The sequence below is a fragment of the Lepisma saccharinum genome, chromosome 25 (assembly GCF_977018435.1).
Source record: "Lepisma saccharinum chromosome 25, izLepSacc3.1, whole genome shotgun sequence".
Taxonomy (NCBI): Eukaryota; Metazoa; Arthropoda; class Insecta; order Zygentoma; family Lepismatidae; genus Lepisma; species Lepisma saccharinum.
Window position 1 is genome coordinate 2,562,454 of NC_139253.1, and position 19,958 is coordinate 2,582,411.

Consider the following 19,958-nt stretch of genomic DNA (forward strand, 5'->3'; position numbering starts at 1 on the left):
AATGGGCCTGTAATTTGATAAATCCTTTGGGTCATTTTTCTTCAGTAATGGTTTAACAACATCTATCTTTAGCCTGTCTGGGAAAATACCCTGTTCAATGGAATTGTTTATTATATGTAGTAATGGTTGACATAGGGAACTATAACATTTCTTAATTAGGAAGTCTGGTATTTCATCAATGCCTGAAGATCGTTTGTTTTTCATACGCCTGAAGATTATCTTTAATTCCTGTTCAGTAATGGGGGAAATGAACAAGGATTTGTTATTCACTGTTATGTGTGTAGAACATTCTTCTGGAGCAGCCATAAACCCATTCCTTCTATTTGGAACTGCATTTACAAAATACTCATTGAAAGCATTTGCAATATTAGGGGGATGTTGGACTTCTTTTTCATTAATGCATATCACCATATTATTACCTAAAGATTGGTGTTTTATTGATGCATTTCTTATAATTTCCCACATTGTTTTACATTTATTGTTTGAATTATTGATTTTATGGTCATTATGATTAATTTTTGATTGGTGGAGTACATTTTTATATATTTGCTTATACCTCTTGTAATATTTCAGAAAAGATGGATTGGGATTCACCTTACTTTCAGAATGGAGCATTTTTAGTTTTCTACTTGAGATTCTGATTCCGTTTGTGACCCATGGTTTACACTCGGTGGATATGTTTACTTGTTTAGGTGGAAAACATTCATTGTGTAACAAGATAATTTTGTTCAGAAAGAGATTAAATTTTTCGTTTGTGGAAGGTAAGTTATAAATATCTTCCCAATTTTCGCTGTTTAGTTTTCCAATAAACATGAGTATAGAACCTTCATCATATTTACATTTCTGCATTTTTAGTGGCTTTCTATGATATTCAGCAGCTTCTCTTTTACATGTGAGACATAAAAATTGTGCTTCATGGTCGGAGAAGTGGACTGATATGTTTTCACATTGAAACTCTTTTGAGTGTACACTTATTAACATGTGGTCTATGAGGGAGAGTGTCTCTTTCGTTATGCGCGTGGGTGTAGTTACAATTTGCTTTAGGCCAAAAGTGTTTATTGTGGCTTCAAAGTGCAGTTTCCATCCTGTATTTTTCAGAAAATCAATGTTTAGGTCCCCGCATACCAAAATTTCATATGTATAACTTTTTAATTCATCTAACAATACTGACAGATTTTTTATGAATATTGTATAGTCTGCATCAGGCGTTCTGTAGCAACATACTATTATTAAATTATATTGTGCAAGACGTACAACACTAACTTCAAAATGTTTTTCTATAGGTCTCACAGTTTTGGGGACAATTTGTTTGGCAATTATATCATTTTTTGTTAATATGCCTGTTCCCCCTCGTTTTATTAGAGACCTTGATGAGAAACTAACTAGGTGGAAATTTGGAATTTGAAGGTAAGTAATTTCATCTTTGGACAGCCAGTGCTCAGTAACACACAGTACATGTGCATCTAAACATTCATCGGTTAGGAGCATTTCTAAATCTAATACTTTGCCTGTAATACCTTGAATGTTTAGATGCACAATATTGCATTGTATAACTCTCTTTTTCATTTGAGAGAAACTATTGGGTGTAAGACCTTGTTCCTTAGGTTTAACATTTAAATATTTGTTGCATTTTTACATTTTACAATAAAAAATCATCTTTAAATTTGCCCGGAACACTCCTTATTCTATCGGATGTTCGTGCAGATGGTTCTTTTTGTTTTACATTAACTCTTTTATCATTTTCCACTTCCTTGTCTTTTTCATCTTTTCTCACTTCACTGTAATCTTCATTTTCTTCACTACCTTTTTCATCACTTACCATTTTACTGCATTTTTCACCATTCATCACAAGACAGACTTTTCTGCTATTTACCACATCACTATATTTCTTTCCATTTACCACTTCACTTCCCTGATTATTTATGGGGTGCCATTTCAGTTCAATAGGATTGCACTTTCTTCTTTGGTTTATAATGCATTAAGTTATCACCGTACCTATTGCTTTTGACACCTTTTCTTTTCCAGATCGGTTCAGATGCATGCCGTGATTTGTGAAATTGTTTCTCTCTAGCCTGCTTACATCAACAATATCGACATTACTAAAGTTTTTGCACAGGTGTCTGATATTCTTGTTTGTCTCTTTTATGGCCACATTAACACAAGATTCCGGTATGAGATCGTATCTCGTATCTCGTTGGTATATTAACTATGAACAGTGAAAATGTGATGAGCTTAAGAGTATTTGATCCAGAGCACTTTTGGAGTTTCTTGTCACTCTGGTTGGTTCCTTAACCATGGCCTCCAAATTGAAGGTGTTTAAAAACATGCTGAGTTTATGGTGTACATTCTTTTTAGAAAATCAATATTTAAGTCACCTATTATTGCTACTTTCTTATTGGTTTGCTGGTAGTAGTTCAAAATGTTTTCAACAGTACTGATAAATATATGTAAATCGCTATCCGGCATTCTGTAAATGCATTTTTATTGTTATTTTAAAGAAAGGTAGTTCAATTATTCATGATTTGAAATGTTGTTTTTCAATATTAAGATGACAAAATGTTTTGCATTCATTTACTACTATGCTTTTATGAATATACATGCTCCCCCTCTCCATATATTGCATTTCGAGTAGTTTTAGGCTAGGTAAAAATCTGGAAAGTTTATGAATGAGATTTCTCCTGTTGCCAGGCACTTCCTAAACACACGTCAATGTTATGGTATATATGGCAGGTTCAAAAGTTCAGTGCTTTCATCATTTGTGTAATGATCAAATTAGTCAATGACTCAACTAGTAAATTAACTTACCTTTAATGTTGGTGCAGCTGCAATAAGTGCTTTGGGATCATGCTTTCCGAAGCAATCCACAAGGTCTACGGAATTCTTGGCTTTGCAGTTGAGGACATCACCAAGTTTAAATGCGAGAGAACGTGCTTTAGGTGCATTAGCCCAATGACACAGTGCTGTACCACTTTGAGAGATGGCCCGATGGAAGAGACCTGTTAAAAATTTAGATAGCAATACAAAATTATTTATTCACTTACAAACATATTAATACTTAATTAACAAGCTCCTCTAGGCAAATCTAAGGATGCGTTCATGATGCCAACCAGTGGTGTATTCTGAAAATTTGACCTGGTTTACTGCAACAATTCTTATTTATTGTGTATACACACCATCTAGATTCATTAGATGTAATAGAAAGAAAGCACCAATACAGGCATATGCCAGTGAAATAGAAACAGAAGTCCGACAACCCCAAATGTTCTGGCAATTTCTACATTTTTCATAAAATTTCCATTTTAACCTAAAATTGGACCTGGACTCCCCTTCATGTAGCAACACTGCATCTGCCAAACACAGTACAGAAAGCAGTGAGGAACAAGCTGTGATCTCCTGCAAGCACTGTTTGGAGCAATAAAACTAACAAAGCAGACAGAATAAAGAAAAAGGAAAAGAAACTAGCCACTTCCCACATACAATCGGGGAGGAAATCTGATCATCAGGGTGAAATGGAGACTAATCAGTGACGAACATAAACCTAACCTAGGTTCTTTAAATCATTTACTTAAATTCTCATTTAGAAGCTTGTTTTAGTAGTTTGAAAATATATAATGAGCCATTACCCACATATTGAAGATAAATGTATAAGATGTATGAAATATAAATCTATAAAAATACAAGAACAAATTGGTTTACCTGCGGTAAACATGGCAAAATTGAGAATACATCACTGATGCCAGCAAAGAATAAAGCATGAATAATATGTGAAAAAACAAGGCATGTAAAAATTATAAGCTACATTCTTACACTTCTTCTTATATTATCCATTTCACAGAGTTATTTTTGTAATAATACTGCAGAACTGGCCAAATGTATTGAATGATTAATATACTGGTCAAAAAAAGTTTTGCATATTGCAAGTTTTTCATATTCTGCATCACTGACGCCACGAATCTCCATATCTTTGAAGCGCACACATCAACCGAAGGCCTATTCAACACACAAAAGAGCAGGTACATGTCTGTGGCGAGGTTTTGAAGCATGTTTCACGTTTTAACCTTGTGATTCACCCACCGATTGTCTCGCAGTTCATGAGGAGGGGGAGTATAAAGCACTGGAGATCTCAAGGAAGGTTGTAATGGTTGTCATGGTGTGAGTTTGCATTTTAGAAATGCCACGAAACACACTTTCGGCAGTGGATACAACCAGAATAGTGACTCTACTACAGGAAGGTATGAAGCAAGTGAACGTAGCAAATCGGGTAGGCTGTAATCAAAGTGACTATTCTAGAGTGTGGAAGAAATTCCAGGAGACCTATCCAATAGCAGATAAGCCCAGAGAAGAAAGACACGCAAAACAATGGCAGCACAAGACAGTCATATCCGTATTTCTGCGCGCAGACGTCCTACGTCCACAGCAACCCAACTCCAGAGGGAGCTCTGTGAGGCCTCAGGGATCATGGTGTCCACCCAAACGGTGCGAAACCGACTGCACGATATAGGGATTCATGCCCGTCGACCTTTGAAGGTTTCCCCGACTCATTGCAGGCATAGGGCATTATGCGTAAGATGGGCTAGACAACATGAAAACTGGACCCAGGAACAGTGGTCACAAACACTGTTTACAGATGAAGTACGGGTTAGTCTGCACCCTGATGACAACACTATACGTGTCTGGAGAGCAAATGGGCAGCATTTCAATGAATCGTTCATGGTGGAATGCTTCCTGCGACAGGGTGGTTCGGCACTGTCCTGGGCAGGAATCATGTTGGGTCGTCGGATGCCATTAGTTCACATACAGCGTACTATGGACGCACAGACAAACGAGGACAGTGTTCTTCGACCTGTTGTCAGGGCATTTGTGCAGTATGTTGGTGCAGGATTCACCTTGGTGGACGATAATGCCCATCCTCACCATGCTCGTTCAGTGGACCATTTCCTTCGAAGGCATGCAATCCATCGGATGGATTGGCCAGCAGTCTCCCCCTATATGAAATGTATCGAACATGCCTGGCACCTTCTGAAATGTGCCATTGCAAACCGCCCTCACCTACCACAAACCCTACGTGATCTGATACATGCTGCCATACAGGAGTGGGACAATCTTCCACAACATACATTGGATAACCTGGTTTTCAGCATGCCCCATCGTGTTCGAGAATGTCTAAGTGTTCGTGGAGGCCACACATGTTAGTGACTAGATGGTGAGGGGTTTCTGATAGGTTTACTCACCTTGGTAATTGGTGATCTTTTTTTTTTTGCATCTTACTTTGGTTAGGAAAACAACTTTGTTCCTTTTGTTTCCTTGGTTATATCTTTCAGAATTTTCTTTAACTATGTTTTGTGTTTTGTACTTTCATTGCCCTATTCAGAGGTATCGACATGTGTGGCTTCTGTGATGCAAAAAATATTTTTTTTATATATATGCAAAACTTTTTTTGACCAGTATACATGAGCTCATCACCATGTCTTCTTTATTAATTCCATGCAATTGTAATTTATCTTCATCATCTGATTTGACCTGAAGGGTAGAAGATGAATGTAAATAAGTACAAAATAAAAATGAATAAAATACATTCTGTTCGATAAAATTTCTTGAAACATTAATAATACCAGGTGTTCGTGGGTAAACCATTGCATGTATAAAATAAAATGCTTGAAATTTTATAATAAAAATAAACACTAACCTTTCGATAGAGGTGAAAGAACATGGAAGTGCACACTAGCACCTCCAGCACTTTCTCCAAATATTGTTATGCTGTCAGGATTTCCCCCAAATGATGCTATGTTTTCCTTCACCCATTTCAGAGCAAACGTCTGATCCTTCAACCCATTGTTGCCAGGCAGGACTTCATCTTCAGTACTTAAGAAACCTGAAAAATGAGAAGAATAAACACAATATTCATCAATGCCATAAAAAGGCAACAAATTTGGGGAACTTCTCTACGGAATGTCCTGCACTGTGGCTGTGCAGTCTCAGGTGCAAGCTTTGGGCTAAGCTCTAGGATATATGCAGGTTTGAGTCTCTTGTGGGAAGTATAATAACTTTTCTCCTCAGATTTCACCCTGAGTGTGGGACCAGTGGCTACCCACCATCGTGAGAAAATTGGGGAGCTATGAATGAGTAGTGTAACCCGGTCACAGAAACCTACAACAAAGACTGTGGGTTCATTGTGCTGACCACATGCCACTCCATAACTAGTTGGATCATCACCCACCTCTGGTGGGAGTGAGGCCAGCATCGGTACGTAGACACTGGCCCTCTTGGGCTGTTACACCACGGGTTATTATTTATCAAAAATACAATATTTTCATAGGCAGTGAGGTATATGAAAAATTTCCAGTGAAAATAATTTTCAGTAATATCTTTCAAAGCATCAGAATATACAGAACATGTCCATTAAGGACTAAAATTTTATAACTAGGAAGGGGGTTGTAGTATGCAAAGGAGAATTGCCATTTACATATATCACCCTGACACTTTAATTGTTGATATTGTCTATAACCAGGGTCATCTATAGGCTATTTTCCAGAAGGGTCAGTGCTATATGGCTACATGCTATTCTCTAACAGAAATACATACAGAGTCCATCAAAAAAATGTACACACACTTTAACGAACACTAATTCTTTATTGTGTGTTAGTACTGAACTAAATTACATATCAGAAGTTTAATACAAGCTTTCTGCACCTGTTCACAGGTTTAATACAATCGTCCTGCATCTTCATGTTAAGTTACTTGAGGTGTTCAAAATGGCTGCTGTTAACAGCCAGACACATACCACAATAGCGAATGGTTGCTTCAACAACGTTGGTCAATGTGTCCGTGGGGATTTCTGCACATGGTGCTGAAATTTCTTCACGAAGGGCCTCCAGCATAGGTGGTTTCATGTGATACACAACACAACATCCTTCAAGGTCCCCCAAAGGTAAGAGTCCAGAGGTGTTAAATCTGGTGAACGTGGTAGGAACTCAAATGCACCTCTTCGTCCTATCCACTGTCCCGGCAGATTCTCGTCTAGGAAAGTCCGCACGCCTCAGTGGTAATGTGGGGGTGCCCCGTCTTGTTGGTATAAGAACTCACTGTTTCCATAAAGTTCACTTGTACGCATAACTGGCAAAATTGATGTGTGTAGCATTTCCAGATGCCTGGCGCCAGTAACTATAACTTCAAAGAAGAAAGGTCCTATTAAACCCCTAGATGACAGTCCTCAGCAGACAGTCACCCCCAGGAGATTGACTGCCTTGTAGACATGAATGTGAGGATTTTCTGGTAAACACAATTATGACAATTCACTGTACCATTTAGTTTGAATTGGCCATAGCCGAAGCAGCAGGACTTGTAGCTGTATGAGATCTTCCTGATTTTCCCTTGTGCACATCACAAATGGTACCATATGTCTCAAACTTATCACAAAGCCATTTAATTGTCAAGCATGTTAGAGGTTGTGTTGCAAACTCATGCCCCCACGCATGTTGAACTTCAACAACATTTTCAAACTTCAACCACCACTTTAAAATTAGCTTCCATTCCTCAAATGTCAGGCATTCAGTGGCCATTTTGATTCACTATCATAAGCCATATGTTCGTCAAGAGAGCCATACAGGTACAGACATCTGTTGAGAAAACACCACACATGTTCTGCAGATAATTCAATGCAACTCTCAAAACAATATGTGGATACCATCACTTGAAGAGTGTATACCTTTTTTGACGGACTCTGTATACATATTCAGGAAAACTGATGTTATAAATAATAATAATAATAATCTTGATTATAATATGCTTACTCTCAAATATATCCAGTCCTTGGCAATCCAGCTAAGACAAATACTCCTTTCTCAATCTGATTCATCATTTCGCTGTTCATTCTTATTCCAGTAGTGGCCCCAGAAGTTACAGTTGTGAGGGGTGAATTTCAGTCTGATACCACTTCACCAAGAATCACTTCTAACCTACACTTGTAGGCCTCACCGATGGCACAGTGGTAGCGTTGTCGCCTTATAATCAAGGAGTCCCAGGTTCGATACCCAGTGGAGGCACATGGCACAGTGGTTCGGATCCCACTTTAAACCGTAGGTCCAGTCCCAAGTAGCCTTACTGTGCATAAAGTGGACTTAAAACACCAACTCAAACTAACCTACGCTTGCACTATTTTACATAAACATATTTAGTTTTATTAATGGAAACAAACCATATTCTAGAGATCAGCATATTTTTTGGCAAAAGTAGAAGTTAAGGGCAGGAATAGATGGTTTATTATTTTATATCATTATCATAATTCTTCCCTCTGCCATGGTAAACTGAATGACCAGGTATGAGGAGTAGAGTGAATAAAAAAAAAACAGAAACCCACTCTCTGCAGGGGTCTCACATTCGATTCCCTTTTGATGCATCTTGCAGAGTTGTTCTCATCCAAATTTAAATTGTAAGTCCAGTTACAATTAGCCTATTATGAACACAAAGTGGGCTTTAATCAAACTTTTAAAAATATTCTTGAACCTGTTAAACTTTGTAATAAAAAAAGACAGATTATTTAAGTCCTGAAAAATATTGGACATAATAATATATCCAAAAACCTGGCAGTTTGGAGAAGTGATCAGCCCTATATCCCTCCCGTGCATCTGCAACTGGCTCATTCTAATGATTAATCTAGAGACATAGAAGCAAAATAACAACTTTAAATAATCAAAAGTACAACTTTTGTGTGGATCATGTAATGAGTTACCACATATAGTCATTACACACACACACACAGCACAAACACATATCATAGTTACTGTTCATACCAAGGGCTCCAAGTCGGTAATTAAATGAGACGAACACAATGTCTTTGTCCATGAAGTAGTCTGGTCCCTGCATGTTGGTGTTTCCTGTGCCCATTGCAAATCCTCCTCCATGAATCCACACCATAACATCTAGGGGAGATTGCACAGCAGGGTCCTAGAAAATAGTGAACATGGAGAAGTAGTAACAGACGATAAAGAAATATTGTACCCACATTATAAACCTATTCTTGAATCTGAAACTCAATATCATTCCAAAATATCTGAATGTTGGTACTTTACACAAACACATATGTATTACACTGAAATAAGCATGATATTTTTTTTTTTTTTAAAGTTTAATTTACCATGAGCTTTTGTCAAATGTAATACATACATTTCATACTTTTCAATGTATTTTACACAAGTTAACCATACTTCTTAGCCAGGCCCATAGCCAGAATTGATGTCCAAGGGTGTTAATATATTAAGTTAATATAGGACACAGAAAACCTAAAAATATAGTTCAAATACATACAGTTTATTTCAATATCTTGCACACACCCCTTCTTCCCACTCATAGCTGAAGCCGAGAGAAAATATTCTAATTACCTCCTGCTACTTTGATTTCAGCTTATAAATCAGAGAACAAATGTTATATGTGTTCTTTGAATTCTGTGAATTTAACCATTTTGAGCAAAATAATATCTGCTGTCTACATTTTCACTCGTCACTGGAAACAAATTTTACAAAGTAGCTTTACCAAACTTCAGAAGGGGCTGACAGCAATGGCCCTGTAGTAGATTGAGTGTAATATGCACATTATTAGTGAACATCAATGAGCAATACAAACAATTAGAAGAATGATTTAGTATTATTGTTGAAATCAATGTGTGTGTGTGTTAAGATATTAAGGGTTTGGTATACAGAATCTTGAGCAAATTAAAGCGCTGATCACCTTGCCTTTGAAGACTAAATCTAATATTAAAGCTCTCAATTAACATAAGTTTGACAACTTGAGAGTCACTACCGTGGCAATGTGCATAATGTATGTATAAACACAGTTTACACTAGGCTCATACATATATGCCAGGAATCGGGAAGATTAATTGATACTACATCGGTATCAGCCAATATAGGGATATTGCTGTGTTGGAGCAGCAATTTTACCAATAACGATCTAATATTTCTATAAATGTCCTTAATTTAATTTAAAATTCTTCCATTTTGTTATTATCTTGATTACAAAGATACAAGATGAAATCCTTTTTTTTTTTTTATTTATGTAGTAGATTTCTGCTTGTAGGTTTAGCACAGCTTTGCTGCATTCTAGCACAGACCTATTGCTGATCTACATATATTTTCAAGTCTGGGTTAGTGCCTGTATATCTCAAGAAGAAGAATCTTTGGGATGCACCTGCAGTTATTTATGAGCCACTGTGAATGTCTTTCCACCAATCTGCCTATGAACTCAGGCCATCGAACTTCCTTCTCCATTTGTAAATTTGCTGGTGTAGTAAGCATGCAGAGAGATATTGAATGTTCATTTGAAGGAGAATTTCTGTAAGTTGCAGTACACTTCCAGAGAGCAAGAGACAAGTGCTCTTCACAGGTGCAAGTATGTGGAGGAGGCACCATCTTTAAAGTGACAAAAAAATATATTTTGAAGCACATTAAATAAATTACCACAGAAGTCTGAGTCTATTCTGGTTTGTAAAATAAACTAGTGGGAAGCAACAGGTATGTTCATAAAGTATGAAAGGTTTCTAACGACCTTCAAGCTAAAGTTTCAACCAACCTTCTTTGACTAGGTAAGTACCACATACCCTTTCCCATTTGATACTTGGACATCCTTACCTTGAGATAGTTCTTGTTCTAGTGCTTAATCTCTGCATATTGCAGTACTGCATTTCATAGCTTCACATTCAAGTTGAACATTAATTTTGTCGCCAGTACGTCATTGAGCACAAAAAAACTTTAAGTATCACCTCTGAGGTGGGCCAGGGTTGGGAGGAGGAATGTACCAATCCAGATCCTGGTGTGCAGAATATAAAATATAAGGGCCCACATAAAAAGTGTGTGTATTAGAACCGCATATGATCCTTTTAAACTATATTATCTAACTCTTGCATATGTAAGTTATATCCATTTACAGAACAAAAATTCTGAGTGTAACCTTGTAGACAAAACTATAGACAACTTACTCACACAGAAACATGATGTTACTTACTTTTGGTTTATATATATTCATGAACAGACAATCTTCCTCGCCCTCATATGCATTTTTAAACAAATTAAACTGAGGGCAAACAGAGCTCTCTTTTGTTGCATTTTTCACTCCATCCCAAGGTTCCGAAGGTACAGGAGCCTGCAAAAAGAGATGTGTTATTTAATAAAAGAGTATTTGAAAATATAATACTTAGGAAAAAATATTTGTGTCTAAATGGGATGAGGAGACAGGTGAGTGGAGAAGGTAACATAATTTAGAACTGCATTATTTGCATTCCTGACCAGATATTATTAGAATGATTGAATCAAGAAGACTTAGGTGGGCAGGCCATGTGGCACGAATGGGATAGGAAAGAAGAGTTTACAGGATTCTTGTTGGGAAACCCAGGCCCGTAGCTAGAATTGATCTCCAGGGGGGGGGGGCTCATGGGTTATCAGGGGGGCTTTATAAACCAAGTCAATTTTTTTTAAAAATATTAAATGAAAGTAACTTATGTGTGTGGGGGGCGCTCATTCATTTATAAATATCATATACTACACAAATACTACATTTTTCCACATTTTTTAAAACAGCTCTTGAAGTGTTAATTGACTGATACCAAAATTGTCCCTTACACACCCCATACTATTTTAGATGATACAGATATGTATATCACACACAAAAAATGCACACTATTCAATCACAGTGCCTACATTATATTCCATCCCCGGCCAAAGCAATTAAACTCCCCTTCCTTCCCAAAACTTGGGAGCTGTTGTTGACCTTTGACGCAGATGCGGAGGGAACTTGCATGATGACATCAAAGTCGCAGATTTCTGTCTAAGCGGGAGGTTGCAACATGGACAGTGATGGTACAGAAAGAACTTTCTGAAGTCTGAAGTCTAGAGAATATTCTAAATACTTGCAGCTACTTCTGCTCATAAACAAAATGAGTGAATGTAATATATACTGTTCATATTCTGTGGATTTATCCTTAAAGTTGTGAGTTGTCTACATTTTCACTCTTCACTGCAAACAAATTATGCAAAATAGTTTACCTAATGTAAAGGGGGCTGATGGCAGTGCCAGGGGGGGGGGGGGAAGGGACCTGATGGTAAGAGACCAGTAGAAAGGCCAAGATAGAGATGGAGAGATAACGTTGAGATGGACCTAAAGGAAATTGGTAGGGATGGAAAAGAGTGGATAGATCTTGCTCAGGATAGGGACAGATGAAAGGCCTGTGTTGCTGCAGCCATAAACCTTCAGGTTTAAGAAGGCTAGAGAGTTATTTAGTTAGTTAGGTAGCATATTCTTCCACTCAGTTCCATATTTATCAATTAGTATTGGTCAATATATAATTATCCCCACTTTTGATGTAATTTTCTTTAAATTGGCCAAACTGTTTCCTTGTATGGATGTCAATATGTGCATTTGCCATTTCTATAGCACATATCTGACCATCATGACTTTTTCTTTTTATTGATTTAAATATGGCCATGCCACTCTCTGTTTGCACCAAAGAAGAACTGTGAGTGGTTATCCATCTTTTGTGGTCTGAAGGTGTACCAGGGGCTGAGATTCGCCAAAGGCTTGCATCACAATATAGGTAAAGTGCTCATCGCCATCGAGGTAGGCAACACACATAATGCATTGCAGAATAGCGAATATCTCAGGATCTAGATGTCCCATTATTACTGCCTGCGACTGTACATAATATTAAATGTAAGTAAATTATTTCATTTAATATTTTCCATTCTGCGAACATTTTTTGGAGTAACATTGCGCCTCTAAAAAGTTGCCGCGACTAAATCTTTAATAAATTCATTGCCGAAAGCTGGTCTCAGTCCAGCGGAATCCTTTGGAAGCAACCAGGGTGCGAAATCCTGGAGGGGATGGGGGGATTTCCCCCCCAACAACAATCTTAGCCTCAAAAATCCCACCCAGCAAAAATATCCGAGGGGGAGAGTTTTTGTTACAACAAACAATAGATTAGGAATTACTTTTAATTTCAAACATACTGTACTAAGAAATATTGAAAACACACACAAATTAGTGTAGTTCTAAGTGTTCAATGCCTTTTCTCTCTCAAGAGATCATTAACAAATCTACATCAATACGCACAATAAAAGTAAAACAAGAATGCAAAACAATAATAACTATGAAATCTAATTGATTATATTAACATAAAGCAAAAACTAAATAAAAACTTAACATAATAAAACCACTTCAACTATTTAATAACTTATTAACATCTTTAACCAGTTAGTAAAGGAATTAGTTTGCTACTTTATAATACCTGATATACATATAAAAGTAAAAAATTAATTTATTTGTGTAATTAATAATAACAATATATTTTTAATTTAGTAATTAATTTTTACATGCAATAACATTATAAATATATATATCGTCTAATTTATATGTGTTTGGGGGGGGGAGAGGCGTTTGTAGATTAAGATCTTTCTCTCCCCACCAGTCTTAAATTATTTCGCACCCTGGAAGGAGCTATTTGGATTTCACGTGTTAACCACGTCCTGTATAACCCAATGATCAGAGGCGTGGCGTGCATTTAACCAGTATTAGCGCAGGTAACAGAAAAATGTAAAGAAATTAAAAAGTTTTTTCCTTAATAAAATAACAACATTGTTAAATAAGTTAACAGAGTCGAGTGTATATTGCAGAGGACATTTTTTCTGCAGCCGACGAAAGCGAAGATACAGGCATTCCGCTACACTCAAGAGGCAACAGGAGGAAAGGACGCCGATGCAAGGGAACAGCGGGAAAAGACTTGAGGAGGCAAGTGTGCTACGGGGTTATTCATATACCTGTTAGGGGCCCTGTTGCTGCTGCGACCTACCGGATCAGTAAGTGTTGTCACATTGGATTTCCAGAAAAGAGCTAAATCCCGCCTAAAATGGGGATACTATTGCTCTGAAGCAACAAAAGTTAGACTGCAAAGCCAAAGCTGGATTTAACTACAACTGAGACCGTTTAGTAATAGACAAAAAGATAAGTACTTGATGCGATTCGTGATTTGGACAAACCTTGCTCCTCCAAAAAACTAAGTTGGCAACAGTAGAACGTACATCTGGACTTCTTCCCACCGCTGGAGGAGGGAATTATGTCGTCTGCTCAACGCCCAAACTTCAAACTGACCCGAATGAGTGGTTCTTCTTCCCCTTTCCACCTCTTTGCAAAGAAACAGAGATGGTTGACAAGGCTCGACTACTATTTACTGGATTTTCGCGGTAACTCTCTAATGGGTGGTAGTTCTTTCTAGGAGTGATTGTGGCTAAATAAACCACTGAGCGGATTGCAATAAAAAAAAAATAAAAAGAGAATGAAATGAACAAAGATCCAGATCAGAGGCATGTTTTTTTTGGGGGGAGGGGGAGATACCGCAACTGGTAACACTTGAAAAAGTCAAACCACGCCACTGCCAATGATAAACCACCTGGCAGGACTTGAACCTCAAGGGCTGTTGCGCCATTAAATTTAATTTCAATTTTACTGTCTGCTTTTATTTTCACACACGAGTCGAACATAGCTTTTTTTATGCACCTTAAATGGTACATCTCGTCAACCTACATTCCTCTTAAAATATTAATCCGGGTTCTTGCAACATTCAAGAATAAATTCAAGTTTCCAGAAGTGCACATGTGCAGCCATGACCTTGAACCTCAAGGGCTGTTGTGCCATTAAGTTTAATTTCAATTTTACTGTCTGCTTTTATTTTCACACACGAGTTGAACATAGCTTTTTTATGCACCTTAAATGGTACTTCCCGTCAACCTACATTCCTCTTAATATATTAATCCAGGTTCTTTCAACATTCAAATCAATTCAAGTTTCCAGCAGTGCACATATGTAGCCATGGTAGGCTTTCGTAGATATACAGGGTGGTGCAAAATTCCGTTTACAACGCGGAGGAGGTGAATCGCCAAGTGAAATGAAGACGAAAATGTAAATGGAATTTTGTCGAATGACGCACCGTGTCAGAGCTAAAGGATGCCGAAATCCTGTGAAAATGGACTTCACACCTCCATATGCCCACAAATAGAACTCATAAAGAAGATGCGGAACGATATCCCCAAAGAAAACACACCTGGGCTAGGGAATGATGCACAAATTGCGTGTCGAAAATGAATGCGGCAGGGATTCCCCACAAGAAGTGAGGGATTCCCGGGAATATGTCCGACATGGAACGCAGGTATCGAATGGGGGTACAAAGGGAAATGACAGAGGTCACAGCACATCAAGAACATTTCGCCAGGAAGTGTCCGAAAAGCAGGCTTCAGAAGGGGATTCCCCAGAGAAGAGGGGACACAGACAACATTTGCAAGAGGTGTACTATGATGACACACACGTACACAAGTAGTATCCAAGGCTGTACGTAGAAATGAAATACGTACGTACACGTGAGAGAACGACCAGCACGTACTGATATCGGCTCCAAATACTACGACGGAAGACGTAGTAGTACATAAAGCTCCGCTAGAGGCTCTCAGCGGGATGTTACCTGTCACGGCCCGCTATCGCTGGTATACGTACAAATAACGCGCCAGTGTACGCGACTAGCGATGTGCCTGTCAGTTACGCGTGTCCTGAGGCGTGTGGTGAAATTGAGCACATTGCTAAAGTGACCGTTAGGAAGTACGTAGTGCGTACCATATGTGTTGTCTGTACGGGGTGGACACCCGTGTGAAGTGTTCAGTGCTGTAGTCGTGAACGGTAAATCACAAGTTAGTTTCGTACGTATTCGTGTGCTCCTCTGTGAGCCTGACAATGGCGACATACACCACTAACGAGCTTACTGTGAGACACACCAAAACAGCCATCAGGCAATGCGTGTGTATCGCGAACGATTTCCAAATCGGCGCCTACCATCACATGTCCTGTTTCAACAGGTGGATGCTCGTTTACGTGAAACTGGATCTGTACGACCTAAGGTGTGGGATCGTGGCAGACCGCGCAGTGTGCGCAGTGTCCAATTTGAGGAGGAAGTGTTGGACAGGATACGGGAGACGCCAGGCACCAGCCCCCTTGCCATTGCCCATGTGCGACACACGCACCATACCAATGTGTTACGCGTGCTGCACGATGAGGGTATGCACCCATACAAAGTGCAGAGGGTGCAACACCTGCAGCCGACGGACTTTCCCCTACGCCTGGATTTTTGTCAGCGGTATTTGCAACAAACCCTTGCAAACCCCAATTTCCCAAAACAGTGTTGTGGACCGACGAGGCACTATTCACCAGAGAAGGCGTCTTCAATACCCATAATAGTCACGTGTGGGATGTTCAAAAGCCGCATGCAATCATTGAGCATCATTTTCAGCGACGGTTCGCAGTGAATGTGTGGTGTGGCATTGTCGGGGACAACCTGATAGGTCCGTACGTGTTGCCCAATACTATGTCCGGTGGGAACTATTGTGTGTTCCTACGGGAAGTTCTACCTGAACTGTTGGAAAATGTACCCCTTGCAATTAGGCAAGATGTATGGTATCAACATGACGGTGCCCCTGCACATTTTGACCGCCGAGCCAGAGCTGTAAAGTCCGCGCGTTCATTATATCCCCAGCGGTTAACAAAGGGAGCGGTACTCTTTGTTAAAAGAAACACCCAAGCTGGCGGTTTTCTTTTGAAGTAGAAGCAACAAACTGGAGTAGGAAAGCAATTTTGCCAAATTAAAGAGAGAGAGGAAAAGCAGAGGGAAATGGTAAGGAAAAAAGAAAAAGAAAGAGAAACAAGATTAAAGAATATGGAAGGAGAAAATAAATACAGATAAAGATGAAAAAGGAAGTGTTTAAGGGTATTATCGAAAGGGGGGGGGAGAAATATCCAACTCTTACATATTAGGCCTTAATTGACACCGGTGTTCTGGGGGGATTCTGAATTAAACGTGTTAAATACTCAAATTGAGTTTTATAAACCAATTCAAAAATACTTTTTTATATTCATATTTACATATTTTAATTTACTACATTTAACCAATCAATGCGCTAGCTTTAAGATTTTTTCGAAAATATGGACAATGTAACATGGTATTTCATTCAAATAGACATCATCTATTACACATTCATCCAAACTATTTTCGGGGGTTTACGAACGATTTTAGGGGTGGTCTTGAGTGATGGGCACCCCTGTTTAGGGAATAAGGGCAGATCAAGTATAGTGTTCTGTAAAGCTAAGAAAAAGTTACTTTCGGTAGACACACCGTCGTAATTAAATACTTTGTGGGAATTACGATATGGTTTGAGGGCGCGAATGATGTTTTTTTGGGGGGGCACATAATATAATCTGGGGGGACGCATGACATGATTTTTGGGAGGAATGCGGGGGGTGGGCACCTGTGCTCTCAATGAAGGAAATAATATTCTGCAGTTTTTTCTTCATACTTAGGATTTTCACTAGAAGCCGTGAGTGATAACTTGCATTATGCAAAGTCTAAGGAAAAACTAAAAGCACAACACTATAACAAAGCAACAAAACAGCACCATAACACAACACAACTAGTTAAAAAGAATCTACCCCGCATGTGGTTATGGAGCAAAAATAATGAGAGGCGCCTTGCAACTACAAGAAATGTAAGTAAAGAAAATGTGGCAACAACGTCTGAGTGCACGCGCTTATCGGGAGCGGCTTGGCTATTGTTTGCTATTGTTGTCAGTGTTAAGTTTTATAAAAGGGTTGCCGATGGGGACATAATAAACGCGCGGACTTTACTCAACAATACATACGGTGATAGATGAATTGGTGGGCGTAGACCTGTTCTGTGGCCATCTCGGTCACCCGACCTCACAATGCTAGATTTCTTCTTGTGGGGCAAAATGAAGAGGCTGGTCTACGAAACCCCGGTGGAAAGTGTGGAGGACCTCGTTGCTCGAGTTACCGTCGCTGCTGGGATGATCACTGACATGCCCAACGTATTTGAGCATACCAGAGCGTCCCTGCTACGCCGATGCCGTCTGTGTGTAGATATGGCTGGTGGACATTTTCAACAACGTCTGTGATATGTATCGTATGTCATTTCTACAGCCAATAAAGAATACTACTTGTGTGTCATCATAGTACACCTCTTGCAAATGTTGTCTGTGTCCCCTCTTCTCTGGGGAATCCCCTTCTGAAGCCTGCTTTTCGGACACTTCCTGGCGAAATGTTCTTGATGTGCTGTGACCTCTGTCATTTCCCTTTGTACCCCCATTCGATACCTGCGTTCCATGTCGGACATATTCCCGGGAATCCCTCACTTCTTGTGGGGAATCCCTGCCGCATTCATTTTCGACACGCAATTTGTGCATCATTCCCTAGCCCAGGTGTGTTTTCTTTGGGGATATCGTTCCGCATCTTCTTTATGAGTACTATTTGTCGGCATATGGAGGTGTGAAGTCCATTTTCACAGGATTTCGGCATCCTTTAGCTCTGACACGGTGCGTCATTCGACAAAACTCCATTTACATTTTCGTCTTCATTTCACTTGGCGATTCACCTCCTCCGCGTTGTAAACGGAATTTTGCACCACCCTAATAATAATAATAATAATAATCTTTATTCATCCGTTGACCCATTTTCTCATGGGTATGGATTTCGTCCAGATAGATTAAAATATAAGGTATGGTATACAAGCAATTACATAAGTATAAGATCAAAAGATTTTTACATGCTGCACATATGTGATAAAAAATTAAAAAATAAATTGTACATTACATTCACAATATCAAAAACATATATACCTGTATAATATATATAAAGTACGTGCATGACTTTTTTTTTAAAAAAATAGAAGTTACATTGTTCCTTCTATGGTATTATTACATTTCTTTGTCCACTTGATATTTTTACCCAATCTAATTTATAGTTCATTAATGTCATACAGAGCTCTGTCTGTGAGGTATTTTTTGATTAAATGCATTTTTTTTTCTTTAAGGAAGTGATATTTTTTTACCCAAGGGGGAAGGTCGTTGTGGAATTTTATGCCTGCAGAATGTGGTGATCTGTCTGTCAGAGTTAATCTGTTAGTCTGGATATGGAAGTTTTGTCTTTGTCTTGTGTTATGTTCATGAATTTCTTAATTTCTTAATTGTGTCTTGTCATTAAGTACATAGATAATAGATTTATAAACATAGAGCGAGTATACAGTCATAATTTTGTTTTCACGAAAGGCAATTCTGCATGTGGATCTGGATGATATTTTGCATATAAGTCTAACAGACCTTTTCTGTAGAGTGAACTTTTTTTTGTATGTAGGTGGCTGCCCCTCCCCAAGCTGTAATACAGTATTCTAAGTGAGGATAAAGAAGACGATAATACTGGTTCATATTGATTTCCTTAATATTATATTGTGAAAGGATTTTCAATAGATAAAGATTTTTTGTGAGTTTATCACAGATATAGTCAATATGACATGCCTAATTTATCATCGATGATCAATCCTAGGAATTTTACATGGTTAACATACTCTATTTCATTTTCATCTAAGTAAACCGTCAAGTTATCAAAGTTCTTCTTGTTGCCAGCGTTAAAAATCATGAAATTTGTTTTTTGATGGTTTACATTTAGGGTATTAGTGTTCAAGCACTGGGTTATTTGATTAATTGAGATGTAAGTCTGAAATTTCTAATTTTTCCTTTGTTTTTGCCCTACATATTATGTTAGTGTCATCTGCATAGGTGATAGTTTGAGTCATGTTGTTCATCGGAATGTCATTGATGTAGAGGATGAATAATAATGGACCAAGTATAGATCCTTGAGAGACACCTATCTTTGACGATTTGTAGCGGGAGTAGGTTTTGATAGATGAATTATCTACGTGCTCAATTTGAGTGCATTGTATCCGATCAGAGAGAAGTGATTTAATTAAGTTATATGTGCCACCTCGGATAACTAAACTATACAGTTTATGCATAAGTGTGTTGTGGTTGAGAGAGTCAAATGCTTTGGACAGATCTAGATGTATTCTCTGTCAGGTCTAAGAATAAAGTCAC

General features: G+C 38.4%; 1 protein-coding gene across 1 annotated transcript in view; it reads right to left on the bottom strand.

Moving 5' to 3' along the window:
* LOC145978829 (carboxylic ester hydrolase-like) overlaps window positions 1–19,958 on the bottom strand; it is a 58,886-nt gene that overhangs the window by 23,760 nt on the left and 15,168 nt on the right. The window contains exons 2-5 of the mRNA XM_083111700.1: window positions 10,996–11,133; window positions 8,790–8,943; window positions 5,687–5,872; window positions 2,806–2,996 (exon numbers count right to left, since the gene is read on the bottom strand). Coding sequence (XP_082967826.1) covers window positions 2,806–2,996; window positions 5,687–5,872; window positions 8,790–8,943; window positions 10,996–11,133 — 669 coding nt within the window. The remainder of the gene's footprint in view (window positions 1–2,805; window positions 2,997–5,686; window positions 5,873–8,789; window positions 8,944–10,995; window positions 11,134–19,958) is intronic.